General features: G+C 43.3%; 1 protein-coding gene across 1 annotated transcript in view; it reads left to right on the forward strand.

The window, feature by feature from the left end:
* LOC146780114 (uncharacterized) overlaps window positions 1–16787 on the forward strand; it is a 478834-nt gene that overhangs the window by 309231 nt on the left and 152816 nt on the right. Inside the window, exon 9 of the mRNA XM_085638050.1 lies at window positions 5697–5864. Within this exon, the coding sequence (XP_085494176.1) occupies window positions 5697–5864 (168 nt within the window). The remainder of the gene's footprint in view (window positions 1–5696; window positions 5865–16787) is intronic.

Here is a 16787-nt window from a genome sequence, read left to right on the forward strand (position 1 = left end):
AAGATTTTGTATTGTAATTGCAGGAATGCTTGCTCTAAGAGTAAACATGAGTGTTCCTAGGTAACATTTTCCTTGGTGTAACTTGTTTCTCATGATGCATTTATAGATGTGTTTTCTCTCTCTCTCTGTCAGTACATTAATTGAGATACAGAGAATATTATGACAGCTGTATGATTATCTGGATTCTGTATTTTGTACTTTATGTCTCTATTCTGCGGTTTCTTTGAAGTTGCATCTTCTCATTAAACTGCCATTGTATTCTGCCTCCAATTCCATGTCTCATATGTCTGTTTTCTTCATTTTTGGAGCAAGGTTTCCTAGGCACCCCGGCTCAAATTAAGGTGCCCCTTTTGTCCCTGACTCACTCTCCTGCTCAGTTCTGTGGTGGCTCCCGGGGATCTGGCGACCGCCCCTAGCTTCCTTGACCCGTAATAGATCTTCCCTCCAACAGCCTCTCTTGCAAGTCCTGTATTGTTGGTTTGTTGCCCCTGCCCCCCTTTCCACTGCCCTCCATAGTCTGTTGTGCTTCCACGGCCCTTCCTGCCTGCTCAGTGTGGTTAAATTGTTGCCTTTGCACCCTCCTACCTGCCTTCAATTTTCAGAGTCCGTGCCCCTGGCCTCTGCCTCTCAACAGTATCCTAATGAACAACTAGATTGCTAACATTCTATATTTATTACAAAAGTGTGGAACGCCTGACATCATCTTGATGTAATCAAAACTGTAATACCTAGAGCATTTCCTTTAGAAATTACATATATGAGAGGGTCTTATTGGCATCAAAATTATGGTTAGTGCTCTAAAAGACTAAAATAAGGACATATTTTCTGAGTTTTCAAATAGCGACAAAGCACTTTTAAATTATTTGTTATCTTTATGTTTTTTTATCCAGTTGACCACTTGATTAAATGTTGCACTTAGGGGAGAGGATGTGGTGTTACTTCCAGAACTGCAGACTTTGCAACTGGGGAACCAGGTTGAAGTTTCTGCTTCAGCTCGACATTCTGTGATTCTGGTCAAATCACTTAGTCTCCCCATGTCTACAACCAAAATGAATTTGTTCTTGTGTGATGTAACCAATGCTCATGTAAAGCACTCCAATACCTGACAAGTCTGCACTATATAACACTGCAAAAACACAAAATAATAAGTGTTTTGCACACTTCTGTCATTGGGCTATATTTGGGCTACATCTGGGTGATTTTGGGCTGCATTTGGGCTCTTTTGTCTCCGGTGGCCATCTTGGGAGATTTATTTGTTATGAAGTTTCCTAATTTCCTCATGTACTGCAGTCTCCTCAGTAGGAAATGCTTTCAGTTTTTTACTTTGATTCCATCATGAAGGTATTCAGATATGTCACACATTTGTTATAAATTCTGAATGTTAGCACTCTAGTTGCTCATTAGATCACTGTAGTAAAACTACTGCACCATGGAAGTCTGCTCCTGGTATTAAAAGTGCATGTTTCAGTCTGCATGTCAGAATTTTTTAATGAAATAGAAGAGGATTTGAGAAGTCACTCAAAATGTGCCCTCATTTTCTTTCTTCAGCATTAATCATAATTTCTATGGCAAAATGAACCTCCTCATTGTGTTCCTTTTTAAATTAAATGTTTTAAGTGTTACCAGTTTATTCCAATCAAGATGGCTTCAGGTGTGCCTTACTTTTGTCATAATGAAGACAGTAAGCGCTCTAGTTGTTTTTAAGAACATTCTGGGACATTCTGTCATTGGGCTATACTTGGGCTACATCTGGGTGATATTTGGGCTACATTTGGGCTCTTTTGTCTCTGGTGGCCATCTTGGGAGACTTATTTGTTATGAAGTTTCCTAATTTCCTCATTTACTGCAGTCTCCTCAGTAGGAAATACTTTCAGTTTTTTACTTTGATTCCATCAAGAAGGCATTCAGATGTGTCACACATTTGCCATAAATTCAGAATGTTAGCACTCTTTTTGCTCATTAGATCACTGTAGTAAAGCTACTGCTCACCAGGGAAAACTGCTGCTGGTATTGAAAGTGCATGTTTCAGTCTGCATGTCAGAATTTTTTAATGAAATAGAAGAGGATTTGAGAAGTCACTCAAAATGTGCCCTAATTTTTCTTTCTGCAGCACTAATCATACTTTTTATGGAAAAATGAACCCCCTCATTTTGTTCCTTTTTAAATTAAATGTTTTAAGAGTTACCACTTTAATCCAAGCAAGATGGCTTCAGGTGTGCCATACGTTTATCATAAGTAGGACTGTTAGCGCTCTAGTAGTTCTTTGGAACACTCTGGGAAGCTGCAGTAGAACACAAAGGAATCAACTGACAGTCTCTGCCCTTGTTGGATGTACATGTTTTACTGAGAATGTCAGACTTCATTCTCACATGACTGAGAAAGATAATGTGAATTTACAGAAAATAAGCTCTCAGTTTAGCCTATAGATCACCTTCCAAACCTCTGTGGTAAAAGCATGAGAAAATATTTTTCTCTCAATCATGATATCCCAGCAGAAGGCTTTTTCACATGGTGAAATCACCTTAGAACATACCACAATTCCTAAAATGAGTATGGTACCATCAACAAATGATTTATAATGTAACTAAAGTCTTAAAACCTTCTATTAACTGCAATGCTTTTTAATGAGGTGCTATCATGTATATTGGTCCCAAGATGGCTGCCAACACTTCTTGGATGAAGTGCTGACAGCCAATCAGATCTCAGGATGAGATGTGTGGTTAGGCTCCGCCCACATATATATATGCTTTTAAATGCTATTTTCTCAGGAAATACTGAACAGATTTACACCAGACCTGCAAAAGGCACTTCCTTGACCTTATGGCTACCTCTCTGCCAAATTTCAAGTAATTCTGTTCAGCCGTTCGGGCTGTAGCCGTGTCTAAAGGTCCTATGGAAAAAAGCATGGGGAAAACGTGTTTTGGGACCCCCCTTTTTTCTCGGCCCCTGCTTGACGAATCCCCCCGAGACTTTCAGGGTAGGAGCGGAGCGTAGCGCCCCACCTATTTTGAAAATTTCGCGAGGATTCGTCGACCGGCGCCAAAGTTATTCCAAATAGAATGTTGCGGATTTCCTATGGAAACAGGGTCCTAACTATATCTACCTACTGGCGACCGCCAGTAGGTAATATATATATATATATATATATATATATATATATATATATATATATATATATATATATATATACATATATATATATATATATATATATATAAAGAGAGAGAGAGAGAGAAAGAGAGAGAAAGGTTATAGTTAGGTGACAATAACAGTTGTAACACAACATTTTAAAGTAAAACAAATGCTGGAATTCACCAGTTATAACTATCTAAAGTAACTCTAACGTGTGCCCTAAAGTAAATATAACTCACACCCTCGCCATGCACTGCTTGCACCTTCACATATTACATCACTCATGAAATGTTTAGTGACTGCCTTGATAACAACCCTAATGACATCTGAATTTACATTATTGATGACAACACTGTGCATGATGGGGGTGTGAGTTATAGTTACTGTAGTGCTAGTCTTTTCCCCAAACACTATCGGCCTATTTTCCAAAGCTGCAAATCCCTGGGTCCCAGGCTCTTTCTCAATGTTCTGTGTTAGGTTTTGGTATTAGTTCGTTATTTATTTTGTTCTGAGCCATTCGTCTATTCTCCTGATGCTCAAACACATTTGCATGCCTCCTGTTCTCACTTTGTGTGCATGATGTCAATTTCCTAAATTGCTGATTCCTAGCAGCAAATGTTTGTTGCTTAATGGGAATCGTAGTTTAGTGACCGCATTCTGCCACATAACCTGTTCTCCATGTGCCTCCATTTTTAGTCCAAACAATGTTAGCAATTCATGATGAGTGCATACCTCTCCTTCACAGAGAAGTACTTACTGCAGGTGGATTTAGATTACAGCTCCCTCTCATGTGAGTCACACTGAGCAGTAAGTAATATCATCAGCCCCCTTCTTGACAGTTTGGTTTTAATCTATTCAGTGGTTTCCAAGATATTGGTGTTGCAAAAGTGTTTTTTTGTAGATCTTAATTTGAGATGAGCTAAATCTGTGTTTGTGGACCATCTAAGGACCCACATTTCCAAAAATGATCAACTGCGATAGGATGTTGAAGCATTTTATACCGTCATCCTTTAACATCAGCAAATCCTAAATCCGGCCTGCAGATTGGAAGCTCTATGGCTTCAACTTTACGAAAAATGTTGCAGCAGCCATTACAGAAAGAGAGAATTCAGTTGACATGCCCTGAAAAATAAAATTGAGGCACCATAAGAGGGCAGTCTTAGCTGGCCCTTTAGCTTTGGTGTGGGGTGGTCATAAGCAGGACATTGCAGTGAACTGTAGCTCAGTGAACTATAACTGAGGAATTTCAGTGTTTTTGCATTTAAAATGCAACATTAACATTATGACTGACATTCTAATCTAACTATAGCGTCATATATATATTTATATATATATATATATATATATATATATATATATATATATACACCCCTTAGCAAAGAAGACTAGTACCCCTCCATAATCAGACTAAAGAGAGACTGACAGTTGAAGGCAGTCTGACAGCAACAGGCACATAGGCCCCTTTTTCTTGAAATAATCTACAAGGATACAATTGTTCCCTCATGTATCATCCAACATGCATCAGAGCTATCATTACCCCAAGGGCTCTGTTAATGATTGGTATGCTTGTGCTTGTACCTGAGTGGATAGCTTCTCTTTTGAGTGGACCAACCTCAAGATAGTGGGTTACCATTGGAAAGAAGGTGTTGATCCATTCAGATAACATGACCACGCTCTCTCACTCTTTGCATGTCAAAATCATTTTAGAGAGTATTCCCACCGTACAGAGTATATTGTGGAATGCCTCCCATTGCAAGGGTTTCTGAGACATAACAGGCCCTATTGACACTTTGTAATATCAAATCAAAATAGTGTTGGACAACTAACAAAAGAAGAAGCCCTTCAACTTCCTTTGCTCCTCTAAGTATATCGAAGTATAGCTGAACAAGCAGCTCATTTCTAACCATCTCTAGGAATATAAGCTGGTGTTTAAAGCCAGCAAATATTGCAAGACCCTTAACTTTCAGGAATCACCATACACAAGCACAGATGAGGATTAGACCCAAGACAGAATAACACATTACAGTTCTTCTCAAGAGTGAATGATAGGCTTTAGCGTAATGTTGTTGCCCTTGAAGAAATATTTATATAGGGTGGTGAACCAAATGATTTGCAGTTCTGTTGTTTAATCTTCCCTGTTTGCAATGGCTCTTGTGAAGCAGTTAGGGTTTAACTGGGAATCAAAAGCAGCCTGGGAAAGATGTTCATGTGCCACCTTCCTTCCTCACTTCCTCCCTCTACCTCATAAAACCCCTGCCTTACCTTCTGTAATTAACCGGTATGCGATGGATGAAGTGACCAAGGTGCCAGTAGCAACCCTAGACCTTCATAAACCGGCCTCCAATGGCAACCATACCTTAGAGCAATGCCCAATGGGATAAATGCCAGCCCGTCCATTAAAGCAGGTAGCCACATGTGACATTGCTAACATTCAAATTTTAGACTTAAAAGAATAGTAGTGGTGAGTGTCAATGTAGAAATTTGCTAAGATATTTAAGCACTTGTTGTTGATGATTTCTAGACAACAAACTATTGACCTAACTTACTACATGTCTTTTCTACAGCTGCCCTAATCATGACATATATTGGTACAGTGGAGAGCGATGTAATTCGAGAGTCAATAAGGGTGCTGTCTATGGAGGCTTTGCTGCAGGGCTCGCTGTCCTGGTGATTATCATCATTATAGTCACTGTATTTTGGCAAACATCTAGCAAGAAGAAGCATCTTGGGAGGTAAGTGATAAAATGTGTGCATCCCACCCAGAGGGGTGAATACATTCACACCATGGTATTCCTTCCGTCAGGACTGACGTTGTTGTATCTGTTCATTAATGAATTGATTTGCTTAAAGCTTGAACCTTAATTATGGTTGTTCCAAAGCAGCATATTTGTTCTGCCCAGGTGGCGCGACTGTCACACTCTTCTCTCATGCACTGATCGAGGACTGTGTGAAACCTCAGCATAGCCCATGATGTTGATCAACATCTGGAAACTTCACAAAAGTTTCTTGATCAACATCTGGAAACTTCACAAAAGGTTCTTGATCAACATCTGGAAACTTCACAAAAGGTTCTTGACTTTGCCCAGCTGTGACAAGGTGAAGCTTAGCTTCTCTCAGGCATCAGTTTCCTGCAGCCCATAAGTCTGACCAAGCTGGGTGTGAGGCCAGGCTGTAGGCAGTTCCCAGTTTTGCCCGCTTACCTTGGGTGATATTTGGGAAAGGCCAGCGTTCCCACTCAAAAGCCAGTAGTCCTTTATTGGAAGTATCGCCCGAAGTAGGATGTTTCTGGCAAGCGTGCTCATGCTAGATTATAAGTGTTGAGCAGTGGTGGGACTGCGGTGGGCTGCTGGAGTGACAGCGGGAGCATTTTCCTACTGTTGTACATGACGCAGGGTTTGCGTTTTTGTAAAATGCCACCAGCTTCTCATTCAGTAAAGTTATAATCATGTTAATAATTATATCTTTATATTTGTTCTCATGCTTTTAATATCTTGCTTTTATGCAGCATCTCAGACCACACTTTCATTTGTATTCAATTTATAATTGCTCTATTTCAAACGTAACCAGGATTCAAACCCTTGTCTTGAAGATCACAGCACACCTTGGCAACAAGGGCTCTGCGAAGATCTTGCCCGCTTTAGCAGCCAGTATTCATGCTTCTGTGGTTAGATAATGCTCGATTTGAAATTTGTTAATACAAAAGGTTACATTAGCTTTAGTATTCTTGTATTGTAACTGCTGCAGAACAATGAGTACCTGACTTTAAAGTCATCAGGATGCAGTTGGAGAGACGCTGCGTTGCTGCTTTTGACTTTCTTACCGCAGTAGATAATGCCTCCAATACCCTGCTACCACTCAGATATCACTATCCTATGCTCTGAGTAGTAATACACTGTTGTGGAGAAGAAGACAGAGGTTTACAGTCATAGGACAGGTATCAAACCTTAACAAGAATATATTAGTTATCAGATTTGACTTTTAGCTCCCACCAAGCTGTATGTAAGTCAGAGACAGTAACACTCAGTGGCTTCTTGCAATGTCTCCTCTTCAGAGTGATGGGCGCTCTCTCTTGTGGAGGTAACGAAGTGTACAAAATAATCCAAAGTAAAAAAAGATATATAAGACTAGTGGGTCCAAATAAGCAGTTGAATTACTAATCCAGGGTGCAACTGATCACTCATAAACAAAACATGGCTTTCAGAGCTCTTCTTGAATCGTGTTGTATCTGCTCATAAGGGAGCATGACAAGTTCTGGACAGCCACATGTCATAAAGGGCAGCGAAGACAGATCACAAATGAGGCAAGATTAGATGAATTAATGAATAAAAAGTCATTTATAGAGCTTATACGGTTACACCAGGGGGCCTAATCACATAGGGCACACTTTTCCTGTTTGAGCCAAAGCGCACCTTTACATTGGTGCACATTGCGCAAACAGGGAAGATGAGCCCTATAACAGTGAATGTGCTGCCCCCAGGGCAGCGGCAAACTCATGCTCTCTGGGGGCAGTGCATTGAAGTGAAATACGAAGCGGCTGCTTCAAAGCTGCTCTGTGATTCACAGTGCAGGGGGCAACCCACCTGCACTTTAAAGAGGGATTACAGATCCCTTTGCAGGGCAGTGCAGTTGGATCGTGTGTGCCCAGACTTGGGTCCCATGCTCTCCATGCCACTAGAGTTAAGCTATCCTGGATAATGAGGGGTTAAACCCCGAAACCGGTCCTAGAATGCTTGTTTCCAGTCCAGGGAAGACCTTGCCTGGCAGTTTGGGCTGGACTGTTCCCATTGGGCGCAGGGTCAATAATGATTTGCATATGGCTGGGTTCAAACTGGAATAGCATGGGGAGTAAAAAAACGATGGCTTGAGGCCCAGATCTCTGTACTCTGATGAAAGTATGACATTGTTTTGCATTCTGTCAATCAATTGTTCTTTTTGCATTTGTTACCCCGAGTGGGACGGGTATGCCCGGACGTGGGTCCCATGCTCTCCATGCCACTGGAGTCAAGCTATCCTGGCTGATGAAGGGTGAAACCCCGAAACCCGTCCTAGCATGCTTGTGTCCAGTCCAGGGAGAACCTGGCCAGGAAGTTCAGGCTGGTCTGTTCCCATTGGGCGCAGGGTCAAGAATAATTTGCATATGGCTGGGTTCAAACTGGAATGGCATGGGGAGCAAAAAAACAATGGATTTAGGCCCATATCTCTGTACTGGGGTGAATGTATGACATTGTTCTGCATGCGGTCCATCAATTGTTATTTTTGCTTTTTTTTCACCCCGAGTGGGATGGGGATGCCCAGACATGGGTCCAGTGCTCTCCATGCCACTGGAGTCAAGTTATCCTGGCTTATGAGGGGTGAAACCCAGAAACCGGTCCTAGGATGCTTGTTTCCAGTCCAGGGAGGACCTGACCTGGCAGTTCAGGCTGGACTGTTCCATTTGGGTGCAGGGTCAAGAATGATTTGCATATGGCTGGGTTCAAACTGGAATGGCATGGGGAGCAAAAAAACAAGGGATTGAGGCCCAGATCTCTGTGCTGGGTGAATGTATGACATTCTATCCACCAATTATTCTTTTTGCCGTTGGTAACTGCACTGACCTTTCAGGAGATGTCTGGGGGTCCTTGGGACTCCCAACCCCCTCTCCAGAGGGCTGCCATCAGGAGGTGCACTGACAGTGCACCACCTTTTTGTTGTGCACTTTCAATGTGCTTCCTGACAGCTTCTTTTCCTAGCGCCTGCGTCCATGGTACAGTTTTGGGAGAGGAGGGAAAAAGATTCCCTCATTGCACGGGGTCACGACCCTATGTACATGAGGAAAAGCCCTATTTAAATAACAGCACTACATGTGTGCAAGCGCTGTCTGTATTAAAGAAGGGTCCACACAAGCATCTTTGTCCCCTTCTGCAATACCAAAGTGACCAGAGGGCACAAAGCAGGAGCATATGTCCGCTGTTCCCCCGTAGCACTTTCTGTAATACGACCTCATGGTTATCCTGGTGCTTATGAAAAGTAAAAAAGGCTGCAAGCTACAAATAAGAAAGAAAAAACTTTTTTCAAATGTTTTTTAAACGCATGATGATTATCAGTGGTTTAATAGACAAAGGAAGGATGGTAAACTGTTTAGCAGACAGAAGAGAATACGATCAGCCCCAATTCTTGGTCTTTCTTGCTGCATGGACTATGAGATGATAGGGTGAAGATGAACATAAAATATGTGTAGGAATATGTTGCCCAAAATGGTTTTGAACACTAATTTGAAAGTTTCTAGTTGGATATTGGAAACCAAAGCAAAAATGCCAAATGAATTGAGATTGCAGGTCAATCCAGTAGTGCTCCTAGACATAAGTTAGGGACTAAGGCATAGATCCCCTCTTTTCTGCTATCCTTCCTGTCATAGAGATCTTAGGCAGTCCAGAAATGGTCTTACACCCACACCAACATCTAGCACTGGGGAAGGAGTGCATATCTGAGTGGTCAATGGAGTAGCACACACTCTCTGAGCTCATGCTCCCCACCTTTAACATTGCTGCAATCCGCAATCAAAAAAGTGAGTCGGAAAGTATTTGATATGACGATAAGAGTGAAATCCTTCTAGCACCCAGTGACAGCCCTCTAATGCTTCTATAAAATGCCAACTTTGCAAAAACCAAAGCAGAGATTGCAGGGGACCAGGGAAACGCCATTACAAAATATTGGTGGCAGCAACCGGTGGTGTGCAGTGAGGAGAAAAAGAAGGCACCAAAATCTGAAAAGACCCAAAGGACCCCAGAGGAGAAGCCATGAATATCTCGGACTGAAGGAGAGCCACAGAGTCTATAGAGACCAGTGAGTGAGGGTCTGCACTGTGACTGATGTGGTGGAGGCCCTAAAACCTTATAGTGGACAGGAGAGTGCTAGTGGCTTAGAGGCCATGAGCAGCATAACCACGTGGGCCCCACTTCCATCAGTGAACCGACTACAATGGCCGAGGTGAACAAGACCACTTCTCTACCGAACACAAGCTTCTCCATACATTTGGGGACTCCTTCCATGCCTGATTGGAGATCGCATTTATGTGGCCCAATACCTGGGGCACAAGCATGCTACAGGGTAGTGTGATACACAGAGGATGCTCCCAGGTGTGGAGTGCACTCCCATAACTAAAACAAACCAGCAAGCGACTCAATAGGGGACTGTGGGCTTAACACTGACTGTCTTACATGTTTGGGGCATTATACAGAGTCTTTTTGTGAATTTTGCCTATACAGTTTGGGAACAGGGACATGGTCATGCCTCAAGAGGTTAACACAAACCAGAAAATTAATGATCACCAATGATAATCAATCTGTTAAACACCTCAACCTCATAAACACATCAATAAAGCCCAAAGATGACAACCACTCTAGATTTAGTGGATATGACGTGGCTCAAGGAAGGTGTTCCTCCCATTCCCACTAAATGCAGAGTCAAATCTGGAAACCAACCTGAGATCTGTGACACCTGTTCAAAAGTAGGATTCTTTTTCTGGTTCCAGCACTGTGCCATACTGGAAACTAAAGATTCACATGACGAGCCAACGAAATGAAGACAAGGGGCACCTTACTTTAGATTTGCATCATTGTAAACAACATATATAGGACCTTAAAATTGAGCCAAAATGGACATGCCTAAGGAACCAACAAGAATCTCAGTCCCAGGTGGCTCACAACCTACCTAGTGAGAACAGACATAAAACTAAACTAACGATAGTAAATGAACAACCCACAGAGTGTGATAAATTGGATATTATCCTGACTGCATCACAGCAACAAGAGAGGCACTGAAGGCCAAGACTGGTACAATGTAAGTGGATGTTGGACTACTAAGAGATGATCAAGGGAAACTGTCAAACAGAGGCGACCCTAAACGAACTACAGCTGAAAACTGTCACATTACAGAAACAAGTGTTGGACTTTACAAAAATGGTGCACTATCTCAATAACAAGGCTGAAGATTCGAAGTGGCATTCAAGGTGCAACAACATTCATGTAGTTAGTCTCCCCGAGGGGCTTGGAGGCACTTACATGACAACCTGCATGACTATTCATGTTCTACACCCTTGAAAGTTTTTCAAAAGATGTGCAATTCCCTCCTAGGAAAAATGTGAAGCATGCCACATTATGATATGGCTGGGGGCCAAACATTTCCCAGGAATCTCTCTGTTTGACTGAGTTGATTGGAGACTAAAAAAGCCTTGCTTGTGTGAGTTTGATAAGCTACACCAATAGGTGACTCACTGTATCTACCTCAGTGTGTGTGTGTGTTAATATCCGGTAGGGTTAAGACGCAGCAGCGGCCGGTGCAGGTAAGTGTGATGGGGCAGGGCACTGGGATGTCAACAGATGATGGAATAGGAAAAATTAAATAACTAAATAAATCCTATTCTGACATCTGTCGGCATCCCCCCACCCCGCCCGACTCACCACACCCGCCTACCTGCATCGGCCGCTGCTGTTAAGAAGTCCTATTCTCTCCAACAATGTAGCAGAGTTTTCACTCACATTTGTTTGTCATTCCCTGTTCTTGGGTGTTTAGTCAGTCTTCTTTTTCAAATAGTGTATTTTCCTATACTGTGTTTAGTTTCCATTCTTGGATCTTTCTAACTCCCACCACCTCTCTGATGCAGTGGCCCCTGATCATCACTTTAAAGGTTTTCCATCCTACTAGGACACTAGATACATTATCCTGAAAATAGGGCTGAATATTTGTGCCCTTTTTCTCCCTGGACGCCTCTCTGCTCGAGCATGGAGGCCTCCAGGCATCAACTTGGATCAGATGTATCTCCCCGGCCATAGACATTAGTACGGTGTTATGGTTGGATATGGTTCTCTCCAGATATTCCAAATGTTCTGTGTATACTAAATGAGTCTGATTTAGGTGGAGCATATTAAATTAGCAAGCCTTACATGTAAGGTGTACACTTGAGACTACTAGAGAAATTCCTTTGAGTGAGGATGTAGGAGAATCCACACATCTACCAATCTTTAGTTTTGTAACCACTTAGCTAAACAATACATCTTTTCCTCTCCTGGTGTCCCAGCCAAAGGGTGTTGTTATGTATATAACACAGCTTTAGTCTGTATCAAGCACTACCAGGACGTCCAGTCATTGTGCCAACACTTTGATCTCGCTGGAAAGAATTTCGGTTGATCAGTACTGGGGGGCATATCTGATTTCCAGTATATCCTGTAAGCTATCAACTCTGCCTCTAGGAAGGACATATCTGCTTTCTCTAGCTATTTAAGTCTAAATGATTTGAATTGTACTCTGTAAGTGATCAGATTAACACAGCCCTTTCAGATGTGGAGTAGTTTGTCGCAAATAGTCTGCCCCTCCATCAGCATTACAATCTGTCTTGTTCAGTGCCCCAAAGGTGTGTCTACTTGAGGATTTCTTTTAGACACAGAAACCATGCCACATATATTTCATCCAACAGAACTATATTTATTTACTGTAACCATCTAAATTCATAAGTGTACTTCTAATATATCAGAAGTGGTGTATGATTCCCACAGAGAAAAGATTTGTGAATTACCCGTTTATCCTTGCCTCCCAAGTCTACTAGATATTTATTTCCATTGCAGACTTCCTTCAGCCCATCACCAACAACCCTCAACTCCTATCCGCAAGAGAGAGCTGCATCGGTGCTCAGTCTAAATTATGTTTGTATAAAGGGGTACATTCCCACTCAATAAGAAGGGCAAGGATTTAGGGTGTTCTAGAAGATCTGGCCAACAGTTTCCCTTCTACTGTCTTCCCCACTCCCAAAGTGTATAGGAGACCTGCACAACTATCCATGTTCTACACCATTGAAAGTTTTCAAAAAAGGCTGGCATGCAAACCCTTTCTTGGGAAAATGTGACGCATGCCACAAGCTTTCTCTGTTTGAATGAGTTGATTAGAGACCATGAAAAGCCTGGCATTTTGTGATGTACGTGAGTTTGATAAGCCACACCAATAGGTGACATGCTTCATCGTTGGGCTTCTCACACCCTAGACTCGGTTCAGTCCAAGCTGGGGTCTGCCACTGTGAGTGGGCTCGAGGTTTATTTAAAACTTCGATTCTATCCTAAAAAGAGTTGGCCATAGTGAGATAAACTGTTAAAACTATTTAGGGCTATCCAAGAATTACTTTAATGGTGGACGCCCTGATAGGGTTAAAAAAAAATGGATGATATCAAAGGGTTATCAATCACCCTGTCATCCTTTATTCACATCAATATGGTTCAGCTGACTTCTAAAGTGACCGAAGGCTCAGCTGCTTTTGTCAAAATATCCTACCAAGATACTAGCAAGGCATATATCTCCACTACTACTAGAATTATCACACTCAGATCAAAATGGGTTTATCGCCATACCTCTTTAATTGAGAACACCTAGGACAACAGTGTTGGTTGGACTAGGAAAGGCATTCAAAACATGTAACTGTAAAGATGGTACAGATACTATCATCACCCATAATCATCGCCCGTGGAGCTTGGCAAGGTTGTCTGCTTTCTCCTAAGTTATTCATTTGGGCAATAAAACTCTTTGTTAGCATTGCCCAAAAGGAAAGAAATGAGAGAGGGCTACAGTTGGCAGATGGTGTGCATACCATCTCTCTTCATGCAGATGATTTATTGCTCTTCACAAGACAGTGAAACCCGAATATTCCTCAAACTATAAAGAGTATTAATGAGTCAATACTCAGGTATTATTGCTAGTATGAAATAACGTGTCGCTTCCCACTCATACCCACAGCGGATGATATCCTGCCCAAATTGACAGATTTGGCATTAATCGGGAAACTGATATGTAAAATACATGTTGATTCAAATAAACTGATCAGACCTTTATCTACTGATTTGGAACTGAGGCAGAGCATTACTTTCCCTCAAGGGATCTGTAGAATTCTGGAAAACCTATCCATGTTGCTAGTGGTTAAAAACACCCTTGTCAATGGGGTTATGCTACCCCACCTCCTGCATTTCTTTACTAAGATACAAATGTGGGTGCTGAGAACTTTCTTTAGAGATCTGGGCTCTCTGCTAACCCAGCTGATCTGCAGAAGCGGTAGACAACTGTTTGCACTTGTCAAACTTAAATTCCCAACCACGAAGGGTGACCTCAGTGCACCAGAGTCGGAACAATATTACACTTCAGCACAATTGCAGTGGGTGGCGGACAGTGAAAAGATTTCAGACTAGCAGGTTTATTGGAAGAGTTGTGCGGCCAGCTCCTGATTGAGTATCAGGATTTTAAAGAATCAGAAATGTTCATCACACTACAGCTGATTCAATTATAATAGGCAATGCAAATGCATGAACATGAATACAGTACTGTACAAAGTTTAAATAAATTCAGGTGTATGGTCATTGAGCCAATGAGCCAAAGTACCATAAAGCCAGAGGAAACAAATGTCATGATCTGCGAGTCATAGAAAGAATGCAATGCAGAATACGTTAAACAAGCATTGGCAATGCAATAGGTCTCGCATTTGCTAGAGTTTAAGCTATTGGCATTGTAAATGACAATGCCTTTTATTTATATGTTCTGAAATTTAACACATAAACAAAATGCATTGTTCATGTACAATGCTAATAGCTCAGACTCTTGTCAATGCGAGACATATTCAAAGAAGTAGCCGCCATTGTCCCGGGCTGCTTAGAAAGTGAAAGCGCGCTTGGCGTGCTGAATGTTGCAGGAAAGTATGTCAGGCCTGCAGCAGGAGAAACTACTTATGAAAAATAGTGCTTGCAGACAAAAAAAAGCTCACTGTGTAACAATCGATGTAAAAGGGTAATTCCTCATGGGAGGTTAGGAATGAAGACAAGGTGGTACTAAGGACGAATCAGATGCCAGCATTTACGAAGGACATAGTGCCAATATCGGCAACTGTTGGACATAACACATAAGTACATAAATAAACCACACAACACATATGTAGGTGGAGAAATATTGCTGCAGGTTTATTAGCATAACCAATATGCAAACATGGTGGGTTATCTTACGGGCGATCCGGTCCCAGGGCAGGCGAACCCCTATGCCGCCTGCCCGTCTGATAAGCCTGAAACACACCGTGGCAGTCGCCAATTAGTGCATACCAAACCTTGGGAGGGGCCACCCCCTCCCATCAGTGGACCACCAGTCCACTTGCTTACTCACGCCCCCCCCCGTAAGAGGTGGGCGGAGCGTATTATGGCAGCCCCCGGTTGCTCAGACCCACAACCGCCCGTAGGACTAACGGGGCGCCGTAGTTCTTCCAGGGGACAACGCTAGACATCCTTGGGTATCCTGGCTTAGCACCACGATGTGCTGCTGCATGAAGTACCCCTTGGTATCTGCAGACTCTGGATCGCCCTGTAACTCCTCCTGCAACACAAAGTAACATGTTAGAAAGCGTAACCCCCCTCCTTTGTACCTCCGTCTGCTGGGTAAGCGAAGGGGCGGGCAAGGCGAGACGAGAGGGACAAGAGGGCAAGGAAGGGGCGGGGACAGCCTAAATACCCCTGCCCCCTCCCCCCTCCGCCGGAAGTGGTCTTTTGCCGGACGTCTTCCCTGGCCAAACCCCAGGGACTAGACCGGCTACCCCCTGTGCCATCATGCGGCACTAAGGCGGCCGCCCTTTTAGGGGGGTTGCTGTGCAACCCCCCCGGGCAGCCTTGCATAGTGCCAATATCGGCAACTGTTGGACATTACACATAAGTACATAAATAAACCACATGACACATATGTAGGTGGAGAAATATTGCTCCAGGTTTATTAGCATAACCAATATGCAAACATGGTGGGTTATCTTACGGGCGATCCGATCCCAGGGCAGGCGAACCCCTATGCCGCCTGCCCGTCTGATAAGCCTGAATCACACCGTGGCAGTCGCCAATTGGTGCATACCAAACCTTGGGAGGGGCCATCCCCTCCCATCAGTGGACCACCAGTCCACTTGCTTACTTACGCCCCCCGTAAGAGGTGGGCGGAGCGTATTATGGCAGCCCCCGGTTGCTCAGATCCACAACCGCCCGTAGGACTAACGGGGCGCCGTAGTTCTTCCAGGGAACAACGCTAGACATCCCTGGGTATCCTGGCTTAGCACTACGCTGTGCTGCTGCATGAAGTACCCCTTGGTATCTGCAGATTCTGGATCGCCCTGTAACTCCTCCACAGCCTTGGGAGTGGCCACCGTCACTACCAGGGCCCCCCACCAAGGTAGGCCTATTTGCTTACAACAAGCTGATAACCAGGCCTCTCCCAGGTCCAGCCCAAACAAGTCTTAGCCCATACAGAACCAGAGGCCAGCATGCCCCCACAGGACAGGTGCCCCCATCCTTTCTAAACTCCCCGTGGGTTTTTGACTGAAATGACCTGAAACCTAAAATCGGGGTTGGTCCCATGTCACCTTTGTATGACTGGAGAACAATACCTTTGACAAGCCACTCCTGCCAGGCAGTGCCAATGCGGGTTGAAGTAAGAGTTAACAAGCCCGCCCTACTTCCCCTGTCACTCAGGTGTCTGAGTCTGGCACTAGTCGGAGTATGTCCATTGCATTCCGTCAGTCACCACCCAGTGTGAAGCCTTGCCCTCCCAAACTTCTGCTAGTATACCAGGGAGCAGACAGGACAGAGTAACCCAGAGGTGAACTAGAGTATAAATCTCTCCTCTAT

The sequence above is a fragment of the Triturus cristatus genome, chromosome 12 (assembly GCF_964204655.1).
Source record: "Triturus cristatus chromosome 12, aTriCri1.1, whole genome shotgun sequence".
Classification (NCBI taxonomy): domain Eukaryota; kingdom Metazoa; phylum Chordata; class Amphibia; order Caudata; family Salamandridae; genus Triturus; species Triturus cristatus.